The 21,620-nt window shown below is 38.8% G+C and overlaps 1 protein-coding gene across 1 annotated transcript in view; it reads right to left on the reverse strand.

Moving 5' to 3' along the window:
• The window catches only part of CACNA2D3 (calcium voltage-gated channel auxiliary subunit alpha2delta 3), a 378,074-nt gene that overhangs the window by 91,271 nt on the left and 265,183 nt on the right, over window positions 1-21,620 (reverse strand). The window contains exons 15-18 of the mRNA XM_009091048.4: window positions 16,921-16,992; window positions 16,048-16,128; window positions 11,965-12,039; window positions 1,517-1,600 (exon numbers count right to left, since the gene is read on the reverse strand). Of these exons, the coding sequence (XP_009089296.1) occupies window positions 1,517-1,600; window positions 11,965-12,039; window positions 16,048-16,128; window positions 16,921-16,992 (312 nt within the window). The remainder of the gene's footprint in view (window positions 1-1,516; window positions 1,601-11,964; window positions 12,040-16,047; window positions 16,129-16,920; window positions 16,993-21,620) is intronic.

The raw sequence follows: 21,620 nt of genomic DNA on the forward strand, positions 1-21,620 counted from the left end.
TAACTACAACAACATTTGAAAGGACAGAGGAAATTTTAAAAGGTCATTAGCAGAGAAACTGGTTGAATAATAAAGGATCAAAGTTAAGAGAAAAAGCAGGGTATAAACCATGAGGCCAGTGAGATTTCCAAGATTGCAGAAGGCTGCTACAATATAGGAAAATCTTATGAGGAAACCTTAAATAGTGTGTGCATAGAAAATGACACAGAGCTTTAAAAAAGTTGAAAAAGTTTGTGTGTGCACTCCAACACAAAACTTCAGTTTAGGAAGTGAAGTGGCCTCTGAGGAGAGGCTGAGGACAATCTATCACCTGGTGAAACAGACCTTGCCTAAAACATAGATGAACTGCTTCACTATTCACCAAGGGGGCGAGAGAGCAGGGAATGCAAGATATATATTTTGTAAGGGAGAAAGAAAATACAGACTTCTGTCAGAAGAGAGATCAAGAAATTAGGACATCTGAAGACTGACAAGACTCCAGGGGCTGCTGTACGTGATCCATCCCAGATTTCGGAAGGACATGACACAGTAAATATGGGAACCTTCCGTGGATGTATTCAACCCTCTCTGGAAAAGCAGAGGTATGAGGGACTTGAGAGAAGCTAGCACAGGACTGATATTTGAGAAGGGATCCAGGAGACATCTATGAAAAATACAGACATGCAGTCGTGACTTTGGCAGGAGGGACCTTTTGGGAAAAGCTAAATGATGGGACAGCAAGGTGAACACCTGGAAAGTTACGATTTAATTAGGGACAGTCAGCGCAGATTCACACAGAACCAATCATGCCTAACAAATCAGATTTATGGAGGAAGTGACAGAAAGAACAGGCAAAGGTTAAGCCATGGACATAAGGAAAGCTTTTGATACAGTACTGCAGAAAAGGCTAAGCCTGAAAGGTAAGAAAGAATAAGATAAAGAGCAAACTGCAGAGTAGATGGAGCACTGAAAAACGGGTTGATGGAAAGCATTGTGTGATAGACACAGAACTCCTGCTCCTGCAGCTACCCATCTGTCTGAAATTAGAGTTTGGAGTGAAACTCTGCTCTGCACATAGGTCAAAGAATCCAATTTTGTTTATTCATCTGATGTTCTTTGACTTTGTACAGTAAGTAAAACCTCCCATTACTTCCATTAAGGAAAAAACGATCTCATGGAAAGAAGTTCAGCTAATTTCTGAGTTTCATCAGTTGTCTGGGCCAGCCCTGAGGAGACATTCTATTCCTGTTTCTGGTGCTATATTTGCCATCCAGCACAAATACACAATGGGATGCATGGAGACTGCAAGGGTGATGAGTTTTACCAAAAATACAAAGAGTCTGTGTGTGTGGTGTATGCATACATAAGGAAGAAGCAATGCAAAACAGCTACAAATTTCTGAATTAAATAAAAGGGTCTATTGTCCTTCCCTTCCAGGGAGCAGTCAGGTGGCCTCTCTAATGACTACTTAAACAGTTTCCAGGTACAGTAGTGGGATGCAACGTTTTCTGACAGGGTTTTAAAACACATCACTTACCACATCATCTCTGTCTTCCCACTCCACCTCAGAAAGATCCACACTGCTGTAGTTGGGCTTTCTTCGTTTCTTCCCCTCTTCATACTGGTACAAAAAAGGTGGAATAGTTAGCACATCCTTTTTTTATTTCCACAACAATTTTTACATCAGAAGATTTAAAAAAATTCTAAATGCATGCTGATGGTCTGCAATACACTTAGCAATAGGCAGCTTGATTAACACAAAGTGCACCATACTGCCCCATAAATGCTCCCTGTGAAGTAAAAGCCTAAAACTCATGATAATTTGCATCATCTCTTGCCATGATGCAGAGCTTTTCTTGGTGGACACACAGGGAGGTCAAACTCAGCTGTTGTACGTTGTTCTTCTCCCCAGATGGAAAATACACAAGGCCTTGGATGTTGAAGTTTATGTGAAATATCTCCCAACTGGCTCTTTCAGCTGTACAGGAAGTTATATTTACTATAATCTTATCAACAAAATGTTTACCCATTTCACTTCAAACAAGATAAGATGCAAGTCTTTGGGAAGTATGGTGTTAGCATTTGCTGATATTTCATTTTATCTACAACTTCATAGGGAGAAGTAACACAGTAATAATGATAATGTAGGGGATTTATCACTCCTCACTGTTACGCTGTAAATGGCACATTTAAAATAAACATTCTTGTGACAAATTAATTTGACACCGAGGTGTTTATAACATGGGAAATTCTGCCCTCTGCTGAACATTCAAAATCAGCCTCCTAGTGCAACCACACAAACCTGGCCCAGTGGAAGAAAGAAGTACTTAGGGAGAATAAAGAATCTGACTGGATAAGTAAAATTAGGAGAAAAAAAGAAAAAAAGAGTAAATTTGGGAGAGGATTGGCATAATGTGAAATCCAGTCTTTTGTCAAGAGAAACCACAAGTCTCTTTATGAGGTATGACAGGAGACATTGTGATGTGTGAAATAGCCCCAAATTGCTTTTGTGACTCCTCAGCAGCACCACAGAAGGACTGAAACTGTACCTGTAAGGCAATATATATGGTTGATTGTCCTCCCCCAGGCCAGGACCAGCTACACCATAAACCAAACCTGTCAGTGTCTGAGACAAGCAATTCATCACCACAGCCAGCAGTGCAGGCACTTTCAATCACCTTCTGCAGACTGCAGACACCAAGGGAAAGCCTTGCTCCCTGAGCTTTAAGAAGGTTGTTCCCATCCTTTTTCTTCTCTGAATTAAAAGTTTTTCTACAAATCCCAGTTGCTTTTGTAGACCACAATACTTAAAAATAGGAAAACAAAAATCTTCCTGAACAGAAAACTTTTAAAAATATCAAGTACAGCATATTAACACAAAGAGATTTTGAGCTGTAGCACTGCAAAGTTTCTCCCAGCACAGGCTTCACTGAGCTTCCTTAGTTTTTGCTCATAAAAAATTGGATACTCCAGTTTTTCTTACAGACAGTTCTTTTAGGAAATTCTGTGGGATAAAATCTCGAGTCAATTATTATTCTTTTGCATAAAAAATTCCCAGTAACTCAGCTGGTGGAAGTTCTGAGAAGGGATTCAGATGCAATTGAAAAGTATTTTCATGTGCTTTCCTTGCCCTCTGCTAAAACCCACTGTTCTTGTAACAAGGTTGTCTCCTCCTTCTCTACTGCTATTCAACAGATGGGTAGAGAGATGTAAAGAACTTCTGCTTTCAGCACGTGCTCATACTCCAGACTTTGAATTCAGGCAGCTCAGTTGTACAATTATTTTTTTCTCTCTGACAGCCCTGATAGCCAGAGAGATAACCATACCCAAATACTGAAGAACAAAGTTTGCAGCCAATATAATTAAATCTCACAAGAATAACACATGAGAGGATAACATCCCATTCATTACTAGGGCTTGATTTCTCTAGCTGGGTTTTGCAAGTCTTTCATTATGGCTGCAGCTATATCAATATTATCTTTAATCTTCACAGGGAGTAACTACATTTATTCTCTGTGGCTGCACCAATTAACCAAATAAATCTTTGATCTGATTCAGTCATTTTAGAATAGAAATGGTTACAGTCAAGCTCTGAAATACTGAGGGCTGAGCAGTGTTACAAAGGCATGAGCTGGGATCATCTGAGTAGAGCAAACAGCTCCTGTACTGATTCCAGTGTTTAATTACATCCTCCCTAACAGATGTTGAGGAGCTTCTGGGCTATACTGCACTCTCAGACAGAGAATGCAGACCCTTGTTTAGGCCAAGAAAACTGGATCTTGTGTGCCTGACAGCAGAAGCAGGCTTCAAAGCCAAGGCAAACCATTAGCATCATGTTATGGGGCTTGTATTTATTTTAATCCTATAGATCCCACACCTTGCACTCAGAGAGCAAAAACAAAAAGCAAACAAATGAAGATCTGGATAAAACACCCAAAGTTCTGCAGGAAAGAATCAGAAGCATTCATGTCTTAAAAATTCATAAAAGAAGACACAAAGCCAAAATCCCAATGGTCAAGCAAGAGTTAGGCTCTATAAGCATTCAAAGGAATTGCAAGTGCACTTAAATGCATTTAGGACAGCAACTAATAATCTCCATGAAAAACTCACCTTATTCCCAGTGGTAAATTTACATTATGCTTATGTAAACAGGGCATCAAACACCAATGCAAGCAGATGAGATATAAAATACTTCATAAAAATAATGCTGAAATGTCCATACTCCTCTAGCTTCTTTCTGCTTTTATTGCTTAACTAATTTCTTAGTAAAAGTTATTCATGGACACTGGAGCAATTCCCCAGGTTTTAAAAATAGCATTCATCTATATCTTCTTTTCTGGTAGCAAACCTAATCTAACCTTTTATCTCTGGGGCTCCTGGGTAAAGTATAAAATGCTGATTGAAGCCTGAAGCCAAACCCATCTGCAAGATTACTATAAAGCATTGAAAAAAATCATTAAGGGACCCAATGGGAAAGATAGAAACCAGGAATTCTACCAAATTACTGTGATTTAAGTACAGGAGAAAAAGAACTAGATTTAAAATGTGTGCTGCTAGTCTTTGGCTTATATAAAATATGAGGTGATATTATATAGCAATTAACCGTAGGGAGAGAAGAAAAGATACTGAAAAGTGTTAAATATCTGCAAAAGAAGAAACTTTTTGTTTGCTCAAAACTACAGGATGGTTCTAACCACTTGTTTGTGAGAAAACCCCAGGATTTGGTTTTTCCATTAGAATGAGCTTTATCATATCTTACTCAGTATCTTTTGTTTGAGTCTGGGCCAGACCCTTACAGCATTGGATGATTCAAACAAGGTGTGACGTGTGCTGTAAAGACTGAACCACACTTTTTCACCACCCTGTACACAACCATTTACATGTGCCATTATTAAACTCTTTGCTTTGATTTTCTTTTTTATTTTATTAACACAAGCAGTCCCAAACCATCTGCCTTGAATATGACCAGCCAGGTGTTTATAGAGTCAGAGTGTAGCAATCTGATCAAGGACAGAGCAAGCTACATCTTAACAGCTGCAATCTTGGGTCTAAGGTGATTGGAATTTCTCAGACGTGCTCCATCTGGATAATGGGGAGGTGGGAGAGAGGAAGTTGCTGTGATGGCAGCCTTGGAAGCATCACCAGACTTGAATGAACTTTCTGAGCCGCAATGTGGAATCATCCATGAGAACAGCACCTAAAAACCAACCAAAACCTAGAGAGGTAGAATAATTTCAAGGAATACCTCTCCATTGCCAAACTACTAATGTGTACAAAAGTAAGGAATTAGGGACTGAAAACACTCCTCCAATGGGAAAACATAGCATCATTCAATGAAGTTTCATCTTTTGGAATTAGCACTTCAAAATTTGCACCATGTATGAATATCTCATCAGGTGTATTAATCTCATCAGCCTTTGAGAATGACCCCTTTTTCTTTGGTTTAGAGGAGACAAGTGAAAATATGCAAATAGATTTTGCTGAGCTTGAATTCTACATAATATTTTGTACAATATAATTGTTTCTATAACTAACTTGCACTAAGCCATCCTACAAAGGTATTCTTACCTACCAAGTCTGATAGGAAGTCTTGAATGAACAAATATCAGAGGAAAAGACAAAATTAACTAAAATTACACACTTTTCCATGCAGGTTTAAATAAACAGGCAGAGGTTTCAAGCACTGCTTTATTTGCAATTCCCTGGTCTGGGCAGTTATTCAGCTCTCAGAGTGCACACTAAAGCTGCCACTTATTTATTGTCTGGGGTACCTCTGACTGTCATGCAAAGCCTGCAGCTTCTGGGGTGGAAATTGCATCAGACCTGACTTCCCATGGTCAGTGCAACATCCAAGAGCTTCACCAGCCCTCCCAGCTGCTCTGTCCCACTGTGCAAGGGGAAAGTGTGATTTAAAAACAAACACACAAATAAAACAACCAAAAAAACCAAACCAACAGTAGTGAAAAATCCCCTTCCCTGCTTCACTTACCTATAACCTGACAATACAGCATCACCCCCAGTGACTGAGCTTTCATTCTCCATGTGCTACTTAGCTCCAAAACATTCTGCCTGGGGATACATGTGAAGCAGCATCTTAATCTAAATCACTGCTGCTTGCCCTTTAAGCTCTTTATTCCATTTGGAATACTTTTTTCTCTGCTCACATGGTCCTGTTTTGTCATTTGTGATACTTTAATTTCACAGTTTCTATACAGTCTGCAAAATTCAAATGATTTCTTACTGATCTGCACTTAGCACTGAATCTGTAGAACACTAATAGTTGTTCAGTCAAAAAACAAAGTTTGTTTTAAACCTCACAAACACACAAACCCCCTTAGTTTAATATTAAAAAAGGTAACAGATAGATTCTTTTAGGAAAACAGGAAAAACAGCTTCCCTGTCCAAAGAGAGATTTTCACATCCAGCCTATTATTTAAGCTGTTAGTCCAGAGGTTCCTAGGTTATGGTTGGTTGTAGAAACCAGTTATTTTGGATTGATTCTCCATGCCAGATGGTAGTGAAAAATTGCTGCACTATAAAATTTGCAAAAATACTGCAAAGAGCAGCTGAAAACAGGAGCCATGTCATCTGCTAGGGAAAAGAGAATAATTTAATTCTAAGTTTCCAGGCAGAGAAAAAGTAGGAACTTTAGATGTGCCATGCACACAGGAGAACCTTATTAGAAGAACATAGTTCTTATGCCACATGTATTAACTAACTCTGTCTGCTCTCTCTCCTAATATGGGTTTGCTCTTCAAACAGTGCAGTGATGTTTTAAACAATAAAGCAATATGGAAATACATAAAGTGAAGTAAAAGTCAACACAAAATAACAGCTTTAAGTCCCACACCTTGAGCCTGGCCAAGGAGTTCATCAGCTGGGCTCAGGTTCTCAGGTGGATTGCAGACAATTATCAGAGAACCATGGATGTGATTTACTCCACTGGAGGGAACAGCCCCTCTATTTGGGATTTTATTTGCATTCTCAGGATTTATCATTCGGGATTATGTAAAACTGGCAGCTGCTTATAATTATTTGGGGTTCAAGTAGAAATAATTAAAAACATCTGCCTTTATCTTAATACTACCAGACTTAAACCCATGAGCTCAGTTGTACCTAACTTCAAAGCTGAAAGCAAAGAATAAAAGAAAGCTTCACATATTGCTAACAAATTTTCAGTGATTCATTTATATGTACAACCAGTTATTCAACAGCCTTCAAACCTTTAATTATCTTTTAAATATATGTAATTTTGCACTTCTAATTAGATAGCAATTTAATGCTCTCGCAGGGATTCAGATGGGCTGTCTTTTTTGAAATGTAAACTCCAATAGGAATAATCATTGGCATTCAAGTGATTGAATTCTTCAGTTATTTAAATGAACGTGAGGCATTTACACTGCTCAAATCATTTAAATATTCTGCTGTCAGCTACAGCTGTAGAGTTTTATGGAGTCAATGAATAAAGCAAGGGTAAGTGTAGGTTATCTCACGTTCCAGGCAGGACTCCCCAGGGAGAAATGAGATTTGCTGCTTCTGAAAGGCTAACACTGCTTAAGTGGGGCATTAATGGTTCCCCTGACACTCGGGTTTCTCTGGTTTTCTGTATTAGGAGAAACAAATTTTCTCAAAATTTACAGCTACAAAAGACTTAATACTGATCTAGAATTTTCAAACACTCCGGGTCCTTCAGCTTAACGCAGCACATGGTGACAGTTCACATTCTAGGGATGAAATAGAACTCACTCAGGCACCTGAACCACCACCACACTTTGGTGAGGGCACTGCAATATTGCACAAAGCTTTGATTTCTAGGTGCACTCTCCCAGTCAAATTAAAGATGTGCATCCTTGTGTAGAAAGGCATCAGCTGAATTCATTTACAGTGGTAAGAGCATTCCCAAACAGCCAGTCATAAACCCCATTACAAATCACACAGAGCTTATTTTGAGAGTAAGAATAAATGTCTCAATCTTCTCAGAGATAGAGGATTTTGATTTAAATAATGCGTATATTACAAAAATCATATAATCATAATAATCATATAATATAATACATATATTACAAAATCTGTTGTAAGCAGAGATATTATTAGATTAATTCATAAATCAGAACACATTTTTTACCTCAGACTTATTTTTAAAATGGTAGAACATAAATAAAAGATGCAATTTTATTCAGGAATACATGCATTTTTCTTTAAATGCATATTTTCTTTAATTAAGAAACTCAGGCTCCTGGTTCAGGAACTCTGAGTATTCTACCCTAGTAATTACTGAAAAACTGAACCCTGTTCCACTCCCTGAACAAAAATACAAACCCCATTGCCAACTATGGATCAAAAAAGCCACAAACTTCATAAAAACTGGTAGCAACCCTGCTATCATTTATTGCAAACCCCACAAACATTAGGGCTGAGAGGCAGCAGCACAAGCCCCTAACACCAGATAAGGTTCACACTGGTGCTGATCTCTGACTGGGGCTGACACTCATCTTCCAGGGACATTCCTTATTTTCTCTGCAATCCCACTACACTTCCCTAAGAAAGGAGTTTTCCTCTGGCACCAACCTTTACCAGACTGCAGAGTGACAGTGGCAGTAATGAGCAATTAACCACAATTAAGGTTAGACAGGTTAAGGTTGTTTTTAAGGGCACTAAAAGAAGTATTTATCCCTTGTTTCTCATTCTTCCTTTACATTCAGTAACTCATTTCCTTGGCAAACTACATCACCAACATGACATATTTTCATTTTAAAATCTAACAGTGTAACACCTGGCACACACCACAAGTGTTGAGAGGCTCCTGAAAAGCAGATTAAATCTGCCATGATCACAGTGAGGAAGGCTGTGTCCTCATGTGCACATTTCACTACAGGTAAGGAGCCTCATACACCAAGTTAAGAAAAAACTGAAAATTCAGTTTTGTACGCCCAAACAATTTATTACTTTTTAAATTAGCAGTAGGCCGAGGTTTTCAAGAGAAAATAAAATTACAAATTACATCACATAACTGAAAATATTCTCTCGTGGAAAATAAAATACCACTCTGTGAAAATATAGACATTTAGTCAACCTCAGCATATAGAGGCATTCTGATGCATTAAAGCAGTATTAAAAGAAGGGTTTTTTTCCTATCAGCTGTAGTCTATGGCGTTCCCACTGGCGTGCTTTTGGTAGGAAAGGAGAATTAAAAACGGCACAATACAGGAAAATGTGTAATGCGTGCTCTTCAGCTATGCAACAAAAATAAAAATAAAAATAAAAATGAAAAAATTAAAATAAAAATAATAAAAATAAAAATTAAATAATAATAAAAATTAAATAAAAATAAATAAAAATAAAAATAAAAATAAAAATAAAAATGGAAATTAAAAAATTAAATAAAAATAAAATAAAAATAAAATAAAAATAAAAATAAAAAGGAAATTTTAAAAATTAAATAAAAATAAAATAAAAATAAATAAAATAAAATAAAAATAAAAATAAAAATAAAAAGGAAAAAAATTAAATAAAAATAAAAATAAAAATAAAAATAAAAATAAAAATAAAAATAATAAAAAATAAAAAGGAAAATAAAAATAAAAATGAAAAGAGGACTGAATGGAAAGCGGGGCACGATCCCGGCCGGCACGAAGGGCAGCGCGGGCGGCAGCAGCCCCGGCCGGGGCATTGCCCTGCGCGGAGCTGCGGCGCCACCTGGCGGCCGCCGCCCGGCACTGCAGCCGCCGGGGTGCGCCCGCGGCCCGGGGCCGTCCCTGAGGGCCCCTCGGCCCCGCTGGATCGGCTCCTCTGTCGCGACTCATCGCCCTGCTAATGTCTTGGGAGGAACGGAACCCAGAGGTTCTTTCTGCTCCCTCTGTGGGACGGTGGCCGGTGGAAGCTCCCCGGCAGCATCTCAGGATTCAGGGAGCGCCTCCCTCTCCTTCCTGCAGCCCAACCAGGAGCGCCCAACCCCGTCAGCCTCTCCAAAGCCAAGTTCATTCAAAAAACCAGCAGAAGAATCAAAAGAAGTCTCCCAGGAAAGCATTTTAAAATATAAACCCAGTAGAATAATCAGCACAAAAATGCAGCCAGCTTGATGATTCCATGCACTGCTCAGTGTTAGATAAAATCTGGTGCAGCAGGAAGCATTCTGTGCTCTTTGCTATCCTGCCTCTCTGCTCTGTGTCCCAGAAGAGCATTCCTTAAAAAGCAGTACATCAGCTCCAGAGCTAATAGACATAGAGTTAGGAACTCAGGAATTCAGCAATATTCCAGTTTTACATCACTGCTGGAAAATATAACAACAGGATAAACCAGAGTGGATCAAGTCAGTAATCAATGAGACTTGACTGTAAATCTAAGACAGAAATAATTTTCAAGAGTATCTTTAGTGAATTGTCTAATTCCAGATCTATGGCCTATTTTCGCATAATTATTGTCACAAATTCCATGGAATATGACAGTGGTATCAGGATTTGGCCTGCAATATTAAACCAAGGGCCCAGGCCAGCAATCACTTCACTCTCCAAAACTCCACTGAAGTCAACAGAAGACTCTCATTACCCACCACTGACAGAACCCAGAGGTAAAAATGACTCTTCCAAAAACCTGAAATGCACAGACCATGAATATATCACAATGAGTTTCCCTAGCTGACAACTTATGGGCTCCTGACCAACATTTTGATTTTAAAAAGAGATTCCATTGTATAGGGAAATGAAGTAAGTGCCTTCAAGATGTACACTTGGTGAGGGATAGTTACAGCAAACCACCTCTTCCCTCACTCAAAGCAAAATCAGAAATTAGGGAGTGGGTAAGACCCTCTGTCAGCCTTAGAGCCATCCACAGCTCCTTGCCCTCATTACCTTCTGTTTTAGAAAATATCTATTATACACTGAATAAATAGTAATACTTCTGAAATGAGTAATTTGCCCAAAGAGAAATGGACACTACAGCAAAGACAAGAGTGATCAAACTCTTGTGATGTAGAGAGAGAGGTTTCATTTAAATGTATTCCTGTGGCTTGCAAACCTGGGGTGTCAGATTTACCCACTGAAACATCCTTGTTGCACTTCTCCTAAGTTCTACTCCAGCTAAAAACCCAACTAAGTGCAAATAGAAATGCTAATTTAGTGTGTAATTCCTAGCCCATACCTTAGAAAGAAAAATTCTTTTGCTTGCTGAAGACTTCAGATATGCCAATGACTAAATAAATCACGCTTGTCAATAAATTTATTTCCAAATTAAATTATCCAGCCGGTTAATATTTCTGTTTTCTAGTGAAATATTGCTGAAATTGGACACTGGAGATCCTGCATGAGAAGCACATGTGGCAGCCACGTGTCCCCAGCAGTGGGACCACCAGTGCCAGTGCTTTGCTGGGAGCCAGTGGTGATGGAACACTTGGCAGGGCTGTGCCTAAACAATGATGCAACCAGGAATGCACCAGCCCTCTGGGGTGTTCACTTGATAAACATTTGCAAAACAGGGGCTTTATTTTTCTTGCTGTGATTAGTGCAAACAAGATGATAAGGGGGAACTAGAGGTAAAAATTGCTGCTATTTCTCTTTTAGTACAGAAAATCCCTAGTGCTCCTATTTTGCTTAAAAATATGCTTTATTGAAATTTCTGCACATATATTAAATTAACTTTAACACTTTAGCATGACAAATAGGGGTTATTACACAGCACTAGAGCATTCAATTTCAATGTAAAATGAACATAATTATAGCAATTTTTGGCTTTGCTATTTTGCAGTAATGGAGGTCTGCATCTTTTGCAGAAGCAAGTTGTATATTTATTTTCCTAGGGTTTTTTTCATGCTAAGTGTTGTTTCCAGAGGTAAATTTACCAAGAAAGATGATGGGTTATGAAACAATATAAAGTATTGTTTATAAGCTCCATTGTATTTCATTTTTAATGAAGGCTATTCACACAAGGAAAAAAAACAACAAATGCAACACATAGAGCCAAATAAAACAGATCAATAAATAACATTCTTACCAAAGGCCTAAGTTCTGGGTGAGTCAAAATATATCCGTTGTTTGTAATTGCAAAAGCATATCCATGAATTCCTAACTGCAAAAGTAAATGAGAAAGAAATACTGATTAGCATGGTCTCCAGCAAAGCCTTAAGCAAAAATCAGGCAATAATTTGGATGTCCAGAGCACCTGGCATTCCCAGCTCTTACCCACACAGTGCTTTGTGCAAATGAGAACCTGTCATGGGATGAATTCAGCACAGAGCATCATTTTCCACTGTCCCACAACTCTGCTATCCTATGTGTGATAGAGTCAATTAATTACTATATATAGATATAAAACATAGTTATATGTGAGATGCCATAGCATGTGGCTTTCAGAACATGGGCCAGGGCAAAGAGACACTGGGATATCATCAGTTCCCCATTCCCAGCAGAGCACAGCTTCCTTCACTTGCTGTTAAAGAACCACTTAACTCAAGGATGAGGAAAGCACAGCTACAGGGAGCAACAGAGACCTCTCATGTGTGATATTCACATCTTCCCATCTCAAAGGCTCTCTGCTAGCTCCAGTTCAGCTGGAGCCCCAGAGGCAGCTATTGCTGCTAAAGAGTGTCCTCCAAGTTTTCATCCTTGTACTGAGTGGAACTGTGGGAGATTCCTTGAGAGCAATGAGATGCTTGATGAGGCCTAACAGTGCCCAAATTTAGCATTGCACTTATTTCAATAAAAACACTGGTCTATTTAGCAATATGCTTATTACACAGTTGATTGCATCCACTGAATGCAGCAGATGTGCCTTTAAGTCCTTCATGTGGTCATTCAAACATCCCTTCTTAGCACAAACCTGCTGCTAATATTGACTTTTTCTACAGATTCAGTATGTATCTTTTGCCATGTAGAGAGCACCTTCCTATCTTTCTTTACCCATTTTTTTCAATTCTTCAGACAATATAATATTCTGTGTATTTTTATTTAAGCATCTCATTACACTCAGATTACCCTGAGGTATTAAATATCAAAAAAAAAAAAAAAAAAAAAAAGGAACTTGAAATTCCAGCACATTCTTGCTTTGATATTTACAGTTCTCAAATCTTGCTCTTTAACTTGAGTGCATTCTTCAATGCTTTGCTGAAGGGGGTCTTTAGGAATTTTTCTGACACTAAGCAACCTAGGCAAGGCTGAAAAGTCAGAATCCTTTCTAAGAGGCAAAAGGGAGATCAAGTTTATTGGGTTCTGTGATTTTCTGGAAACATAAACCAGACCATGATATTATGGCAAGGTCACAGGTAAAATGTTCCAGGTTAATTGATAGTGTCTCTGTGTGAATGGTTGTATATGGTCACACAGAAGATTGTTCCATAAATTAGTGGTTTTCCTACAGCAATAAACTGCAGTGAGAGCAATAGAAGGTGATATGTTCTTGGCACCTCTTCATAAAGGAGGGATAACCAAAATAATAACACTGGACATATTTTAACTATTAGAGTGGGACAAGGGACTGAGCTGTTGGCTAAATATCAGATCTCAAGTGAAATTGTCTGTGTTGATAACTGCAGAACGACATCCAGGCAATGGAAGTCAGGTAAGGAAACAAATGTGGGTGGTATTTGTCACAGGAAAAAAAAGCATTTGCCTCTTTGAGGCCTACACAGGATCTGAGGGCAGCATTTTTATCATGTTCTGTGCATTGTGTGCAACTGCAGAGCCTCTGAGGTATCTGAGGGATGCTACCCTACCTTTGCAGCAGCACTGCCATTTTAAACCTTGAATTCTGTCTCTAAATCAAAGATTCAGAAACAAAGAAACCTTTTTCTAACTGGGTAAAATGTCACATGGAAGTCAAATATCACCGAATCCAACCCCACCTCACTCAGGAGAAACTGCCACTGACATCTGGGCATGCTTAGTCAAGGTAACAACTGCTGAAAACAGCTTATTGCTGTTATTCATCTTCCTCAGCAGAAAATCCACCTCATCCCAGCTGAGAGAACTCCAGGCCAGCAGAATTCTATTTTCAACCATCATTTCCTATCCCTGTGTGAATTTTTTGCCACGTGTTGCCTCTGCAGGAGTGGCTCCCAGGGGTGATGAAGCTCCTGCAATTGCAGAGTCTTTGTTTAGGGCATGTGGGACTGGAAGTTGTAACTCAAGTGGGATCTCACTAACCCAACTGCACTGCATGATATTGGTAATAATCCCCTCTTGCAGTACATCCTGCAACATAAAACATACCTTCAAATAAAAACCTAACATTCAGAAAAAGCTTCATAGATTACTTCCACAGAAAACTAGTTCTTTAAAAAATTTTCTTCTGAATCAGTCTCACTCTGTTCTAATACCCATTATTTGGGCCTCCCACTCTTTCTAGATTCTCATATTCAGACTATGTTCAAATCTCACAGATTATTTAGGAGTAACATCACTGTTATTTGACTTTTCCTATCCAGCCATGCAGGGCCAAGCTTTTATTTCTGCAGGCACCACAACATTGTTCTTCCTTCTCACTACAGATAAAACTTGCTCTCCCCACAGCTCCAAAGATTGTGTCCATTGCTCCAAATTTAGAAAAGGAGCAAATTTTGCTCCTTTCTCCTCTACCTTCTACTAATTCAGTTCTTCTGCATGCAGAGAATGTTTTTAACACTGCTGTTAGCAAACTGTGCACGGAGAGGGAGCCCTGCTATTTATTGTGAGCAGCAATGTCTCTGTCACTGTGCTCTGGTGCCAGTGTGGAGGCACCTGCTGCCTCTCCCCATGGACCTGGGACAGCCTTTCTGGGCTGGCTTTGCACAGCCCCTGTCCTGGTGGGATCCAGGTCACAGGAATTCACTCCAATTCACTTCAGCAGTTTTACTGCCATTCTTTTTGATGCATCCTTTTTATCAATCTCTTGTTTAATTTAAACTTTACAGTTACTGTGTATTGATCTAGGAAATGATTTGGTAAATCCTAATGTATTCAAATTAGAATTAAAATTAATAGGAGGAATTTTTATGTGAGAATATTGGAAGGCACTTACAAGCCAGTTTCTCCCTCCACCCTCTTAGAAATCATTAAATGAGAACATGGCAAACAATTAAGAGACAATTTGTGTGATGTACAAATTTATGCTCAGTGCAGGTGCTGTCAAAATGCAGCTATGCCAGGGGCTGGCCTCTTTAGCAAAGGATGTCTACAATGCTGTGGTACATGCTTGTTAGTCATGCAAAAAAACCCACCAGGAATTAATGGAAAAATACTAATTTAATTTTCATTTGTGAATAGAAGAGTGCTATAGTGAAACATTTCAGACATGGAGAAGTAGTGAAATACTAATGTACTGCATCAAATTTAAATGAAAAGTAATTACATTTTGTGTTTGCCTGAAGCCTACTCCTACTGAATGCAAAACTTCACCACTAGTGAAATTGGTAGAGGTTCAGTTCAAAATCTGAACCACTACATCTCCTCAGAGATTTTCAGATTTTGAAAATTTTTGTGAAAATTGATTTCAAGACTTACTGCAGAGTTGTCACTGACTTTGGAAAACTAAGTGGAGGAAAATACCTAGCAAATACTGGGTAGGAGAGAAGGAAGCACTGGCCTGGTTAAGCAGGAACTTGTTTAAGTTCTTGCAATGTGCCACTTTCTTTAATTCCAGGAGACAGAATTGGGACAGGAAGAATTACACACAAACAGGAAGCCTAAAGCCACATTAGGGATAGGTTTTCATTAAAAGTTATGCAGTTTTTCAGCATGATTCTTTTGGTTATTTTGACTTGTATTCTGGCTATATTTCATAGTTTGATAACTTCATTGATTTTATAATTATATTGATTTTAATATGGACAGTATTTAATACTAGACCCTCTAGACTACAAAGTGTGGTCAGTATTTAATATTGCCCCCTGATCCACAAAAATGTTAAGATCAGGCCATATTTTAACATGGGTTTTAAAAATGGCACTTGATCTCAGACACTACAGAGGTAAAACTCCTGAGATAAATGGGTGAAATAATGGAGCTATGGAAGTATAAACAATAACAACTTATTAAATGAATTATGTTATATTTTGGACATTATACTGAATATAAATGATATCTACACCACTTTGTGCATTACCTTGTATTTTGGAATCGTTTTTAAAAGTTCTTTAACTGGAACATCTGTGCCAACTACTCCCAGGAGAATCCCTTTAGACCTCTGAAAAGAACAATAAAAGATGCACTCAAAACCACAATAATAATAAACATTCTCACCACTTATTTCACCTTGCAGCTACACTGTGAAATTGAATAGATAACAGACAAATTATTAAAAAGTGGGGAAGGCAGACACTGGTACAATGCAGCTGATCAAGCAGTAATTAAATCAATAATCTTGCTCCTTTCTGCCTTGTTTACAATTCACATAGAAAAGGCATGCAAGGTTTTGATAGCTGGTGAGTCCCTCTACTGAAATCTTTCACATGCAAATAGGTTTAAAATTAACAACTACTGTTAAAAATGTGTTACTCCTGTATTTCCCAATTTCTCCTACCATTTGATAAACAAAAGAGAAAGATGAAGCATTAAGGGAAAGTACAGTTAAGTTTCTTTAACAATCTGTTTAATTACTAAAGAAAAACAGATACATATATAATAGACATAAAACTAATTAAATTTTGAGTTATATCAGAGCAAATAGGAAAATTCTATAGAATATTTACTGAAAAAAAGTAATACAGAAGTAAGAAAGCCATAAGGCCTGGTGTCATCTGATATTTTCCCTCAGCCATAAGGTTTCATCATTTAACCATGGCTTGTAGAGAATAGGTATTTGGGCTTATTTCTCCACATTTTTATGCTAATAAAGGGATTCTAACTGCAGGGGAATAAAAAGAAAAAGAAAAGAGAAAATTATTTTAAGAGTTGGCTAAAATCTTATTAGATCCCTGAAAGCAACTTCACATCAGTCACACCATTATCACATGACAGAAATAATCTGAGTACTTACAGTCTCATTTTGCTTACTAAATACTGGCATGGCAACAGTTGTCATCAGCACCAACCCCTGATCATCAGCAAGCTATATTTGAGAAAGAAATACTCTCTCTGAGAACTAAGGACAATTCCAAACATGTGATTGCAGTTTCAATTGCATTATTTCCATTTTAGACGAGTAAGGCAGTTTACCCAGGTGGCAGTGATGCAGTTGGACCTGCAGCCAGCCCAGCCCAGCCCAGCCCAGCCCAGCCCAGCCCAGCCCAGCCCCTCCAGGGCAGGAGAGAAGCCTCATCCTCTCTCCCATGCAGCCTGCCATGGCACAGGGAAGGGGCTGGGATGGCTGTGGAGGCAGCAGGAGCAGCAGCAAAGCAGCTGGAGCTCTGCTCCACATCCCTCCCACTGCCAGCTCTGCCTCAGTTGCCTCGGGTTGTTTTCTCCCAGCCAAGGGCAAGGGGCCATGAGCTGGGTTTAGTTCTTGTCCAGACTGAGACCCCAGCTCACACAGCAGCTCAAAGGATGGCAGCCAGTCAGGATCCCAGGAGCACCTTTGCTCCAGCTGCCTTCAGAGGTGCCATGAAGTGTTAATTCATTCCTCACATCAGGTTTCAATGCAGATTTTCAGTTTGGGGAGCAAACAGATCTCCTGACCTTGGCTGCATTCAAGGGAAACCTGCAGGGTGTTTATCACTGGCCACAGGACACTGAGAGTGCTCAGAGTGTCTCCTCCCTGCTCAGATGGACCTCTGCCTGAGGCAGAGCCTGGCTGGGCTGCTCCAGACCAGCACTGCTCTCTGCCTGTCCATCTTCACCAGCAGCATGAGAAACACAACTCAAGCAGGGAGTGGAGAGTCACTGTTCAACCCTCTCTGTCCCCAGGGACGGATATTAAAGCTGGAGAGGTTAATCCAACATTTGAAAGTGTGACACAGACAGTTGTGACCTCAAAAGGAGATTCTGTAGAACACAAATTCTGCTTTGCTGCACCTGCTCAGCCAGTTGGGTGCAGCAACAGGGGTGATCTTGCTGAGCAATACTGCAGGTGACAGTCGTGCCCAGCTGTGACTGTGACATTCTCCTATCACTCTTGCATCCCTGTCATCTTTTCTGCACTCAAGTAGAATTTCCAATCCTTTTCTTTTTTTTACAGCTTTTGCAATTTATTTTTTTGCTTTGTTTGTGTTTAGAAAAGTTTTCTCATAATGAAGCAATAGCAATTGGCTCCCCAAATTCTCAGAAAACAATTCCTACGTTATGATAAAGATTTGTTATGAAGCATATTCCACATTAACAAATCAAACAAACAAAACCTAGAAAATTCCATGTCCTGCATCTTCCAATCCTCTTCAGGAGTATTTGAAGTTTCTTAAACAAGTATGTTTCCTGAGGCATGGCACTATCTCATGGTGAGGAGGAATGTTTGCAGAGATTAGACAGGAACACAAATGGGGTTTGAGTCAAGAAGGTTTACATCTGATAAGGAATCACCAGGGATGTGAGGTGGAACGAACTCATGTTCATATTTCCTTTTTTTTTGTTTCCTTGTTAGCAAGAAGAGATAATTCTAACCCTAATATAATCTTTGATCTATCAAGGAACAGTAAGTTATTAAACAAACAAGAAAAAACCCAAAAACTCGGTAATACATTGTGGGTTCAAAGGTTGCACTTGAAACTCAAATGCAGCCAAACCAATGTAGGAATTTCCACTCCTTGGCCAGAGTAGCAGAGTGCAGCACACTGACATGATTTGGGGGGAGAGCAGCCCAGGAAGTGGAAAAGCATTCTGCTGATTACAAGGTGGCATTTTGGAGCACGTCAAGATTTTCTGTGATGGCCCTGGGTAGTTCTCTCTGACATCATGTTTTTGTCAAGTATTAATTTATGAGTTTCTCACTTTCAAGATACTACTAAAAACAATTCAATGGATAGGATAAAGCCAAGGGACTTCCAGCAGAGTTTTAGAGTGTTTGGAATTCTTTACATTGAGGAAAAAAACCCAGTCTGGAGTTCTTGGGAATTTATGAAAGAGCTGCTCATTAACTCTCAAAACTGACAATGGAAGCAGCAAGAGTGACTGCCTTGTAATGTTGTTATCTGAAAGTACCAACTAGAGCTGGCTGCTGCACTCATTTCCATAGAATTGCAACTGTATAATCCAGCCTGTTTGGTTATTTGTTTGTTTGGCAGATGAACAGGGTGCTGACCACTTCCATAAGTGGAGTCAGCAAATAGCTGGATGAGCAGGGACTCGTATTTACAATGTTTTACTGAGCCACTGCTCATCAGAATGTAGTGACCACCTAGTCTAAAATGAGGAATGTAGGAGACAGCATCAATGATTTGCCCCAGAATGTTCTTCAGCTGGAAAGAACTGGTTACCACATGGTGGTAACCATTTTAGGTGGGCAACTACCCAAGGGCAACTACCCACAGTTTCATAAAATGCTTAGCAAAAAATAACAAATCTTTGAAATAAAATAAACCTCAAGACTGAGGAAAAAATGCCTTCCCAGGCTAATTGTTTCTTGGCTGTTTAGAATAAAGAAACAGATCTTGCTCTCTGAAAAAGGTACAGGTCTCTAACACCTAGTGATAATAATTTTATAACTGGAGGAATAATTCCATTTAGAAATAGATTTAACTACAACAGTTTTCCCTTTAATTCCTTGCTGTACACAAGTTACCCCCCTCAGAACAACCCCAAGCAGATCTTCCCAAAAACCAAATAAAAATCATCCTCTTAGAGTTAAGCCACTGAAGAGTTTAGCCTCACACCCAGCACCAGCATCCACCTCAGGGCAAAGAATAAGGCAGGCTCCAGAATGAAACCAGACACACATATACAGGAAAGAATATAAACATTTTCTGAGGTGTTCCCATTACAGAAATGGGAATTTGAGAATCATCTCTGCAATATCTTCCTTGGGAGTGTATAGTCAAGAAGAGTTACAGTGGGCTGATCAGAATTTCTGAGACACCTGCCCAACCCTCCCTGCCTTCTTCCTTTTCCTGCTCTGTATAGATTTGCTTCACAATGTGTTGTTTTCTGTGACCACTGCACTCTTATGTGCTGATCAGAGTCATGAGGCAGGCTGGAAGCCTCAGAGAATTGGAATTTCTGTTTTATATGGACTAGAAGAATAAGGAATAGCTATTATTTTGGCATAGACTCAAGTTGTGGTCTGGGACAATAGAGGAACCTGTGGGAGTGTCTCAAAGAGGTGTTTCTGTGTTCAACACAGAGTAAATGAAAAAAAACCCTTATGTTGTAAAATACTTACTTGGAGTTTGTAAATTGCTGATTGAAAAATGTTATTTAAAGTTAGTTTGCTTGTTGAGGAATGTGAGAGAGAAATTTGGAAACTAAAGATTGCAATTAACATGTAAGTGAAAATCTTAATGTGGTTTTCTGAATAGAAACCAAATATACATTACAAAACAAAGACAATAGCATCTCATGAGGAGGAAATAGATCCAAAGGAATTCTAAGTCAAACTGTTTACTTTATGATTCTTTTGTACTCCATTAGATTCTACTTAAATGTTATCATTTTAGAAAAGTGCTAAAATCAACAGTCATGCACTTCAATGAAACTAAAGCTTTCCAAATTTTCTATTGCCAGTGACAGTTAATTCAACTCTTCAAAGTATAAGGTAAGGGATGCAGGGGATGAAAAATGATCCTCCCAAAAGGCTGAAATAGGAACAGGATAACATCAAAATAGGAGGGCACAGCACTATTTACAGAAGTTAAGGGCTACGCAGAAAGAGAGAAGAAAGCTGTCAGGAACTTTTGGGCAATAAATATCATTGAAACATTTCTCTATGGAGGAAACATGGCTCCATTCATGAGAGAATCATTAAAAAAATTCTTAAGTGTTCCTAAACACAACTCTCTGCTTCTGATTTGTGTGCCTAATTTATTCACTTCTACCTTTTCACTCCAGCTAAATAGAACAAAACATCACAGCAGGAGTAGGGCAAAAGCTTTTGAATCCTGCTGTGTTTGCTCAAAAAAGCAAGTAAAGCTTTCCTACTAGGAAGCAAAACACCTTTTTGAACTATTAAGGAAAAATGGCTTTTGCTCTTCAGTGCATACAAAAAGCTGTTTAACATAACTGTTGCAAAGATAAAGGTCATTTTGGTAATCAAAATGAACAAATTTGAAAAGTGGTGAATTTGAGTTATTATTTTGTCTTACTGATATTTTCACAGCCCTGTGGGATAGCTACCTAAAAACATGCATAAAAGAAACATAGAGGACAAGTAAAATTCATATGAATTTGTTTCATTTGTCTGGTAGCAGTTCTTCCTTTTAGATACATTAACTCTTCCTATCCATATTTTGTTCTGAAAGTAACATAACCATACTAAAGCAAGGTCTCTATTGCCTGAAACTCTGGTGAGTTTTTGGTTGGTGTTTTTTTGGCTGGTTTGATTTGGTTTTGTGGTATTTCCTGCTTTAAGTATAGGGTACACCATAAAGACATTTTCAAGACAAATATCGTGGTACAACAGACATATCCACCTTAAACCCATCATTATTCATTTCACCTGCTCTCCAATTCTGAATTTGCACAGGTTTGACTAAGAGCAGACAGCATAAGAGTAACAGGTTTAATTGTTATTTAACTGCTGTAGACAGTTTGAAACCTATAGGTCTTCAAAATGAGCAGCTAATGACCACAGAACACTGACTCAACACTGAAAAG

This window comes from Serinus canaria, chromosome 12 (assembly GCF_022539315.1).
Source record: "Serinus canaria isolate serCan28SL12 chromosome 12, serCan2020, whole genome shotgun sequence".
Classification (NCBI taxonomy): Eukaryota; Metazoa; Chordata; class Aves; order Passeriformes; family Fringillidae; genus Serinus; species Serinus canaria.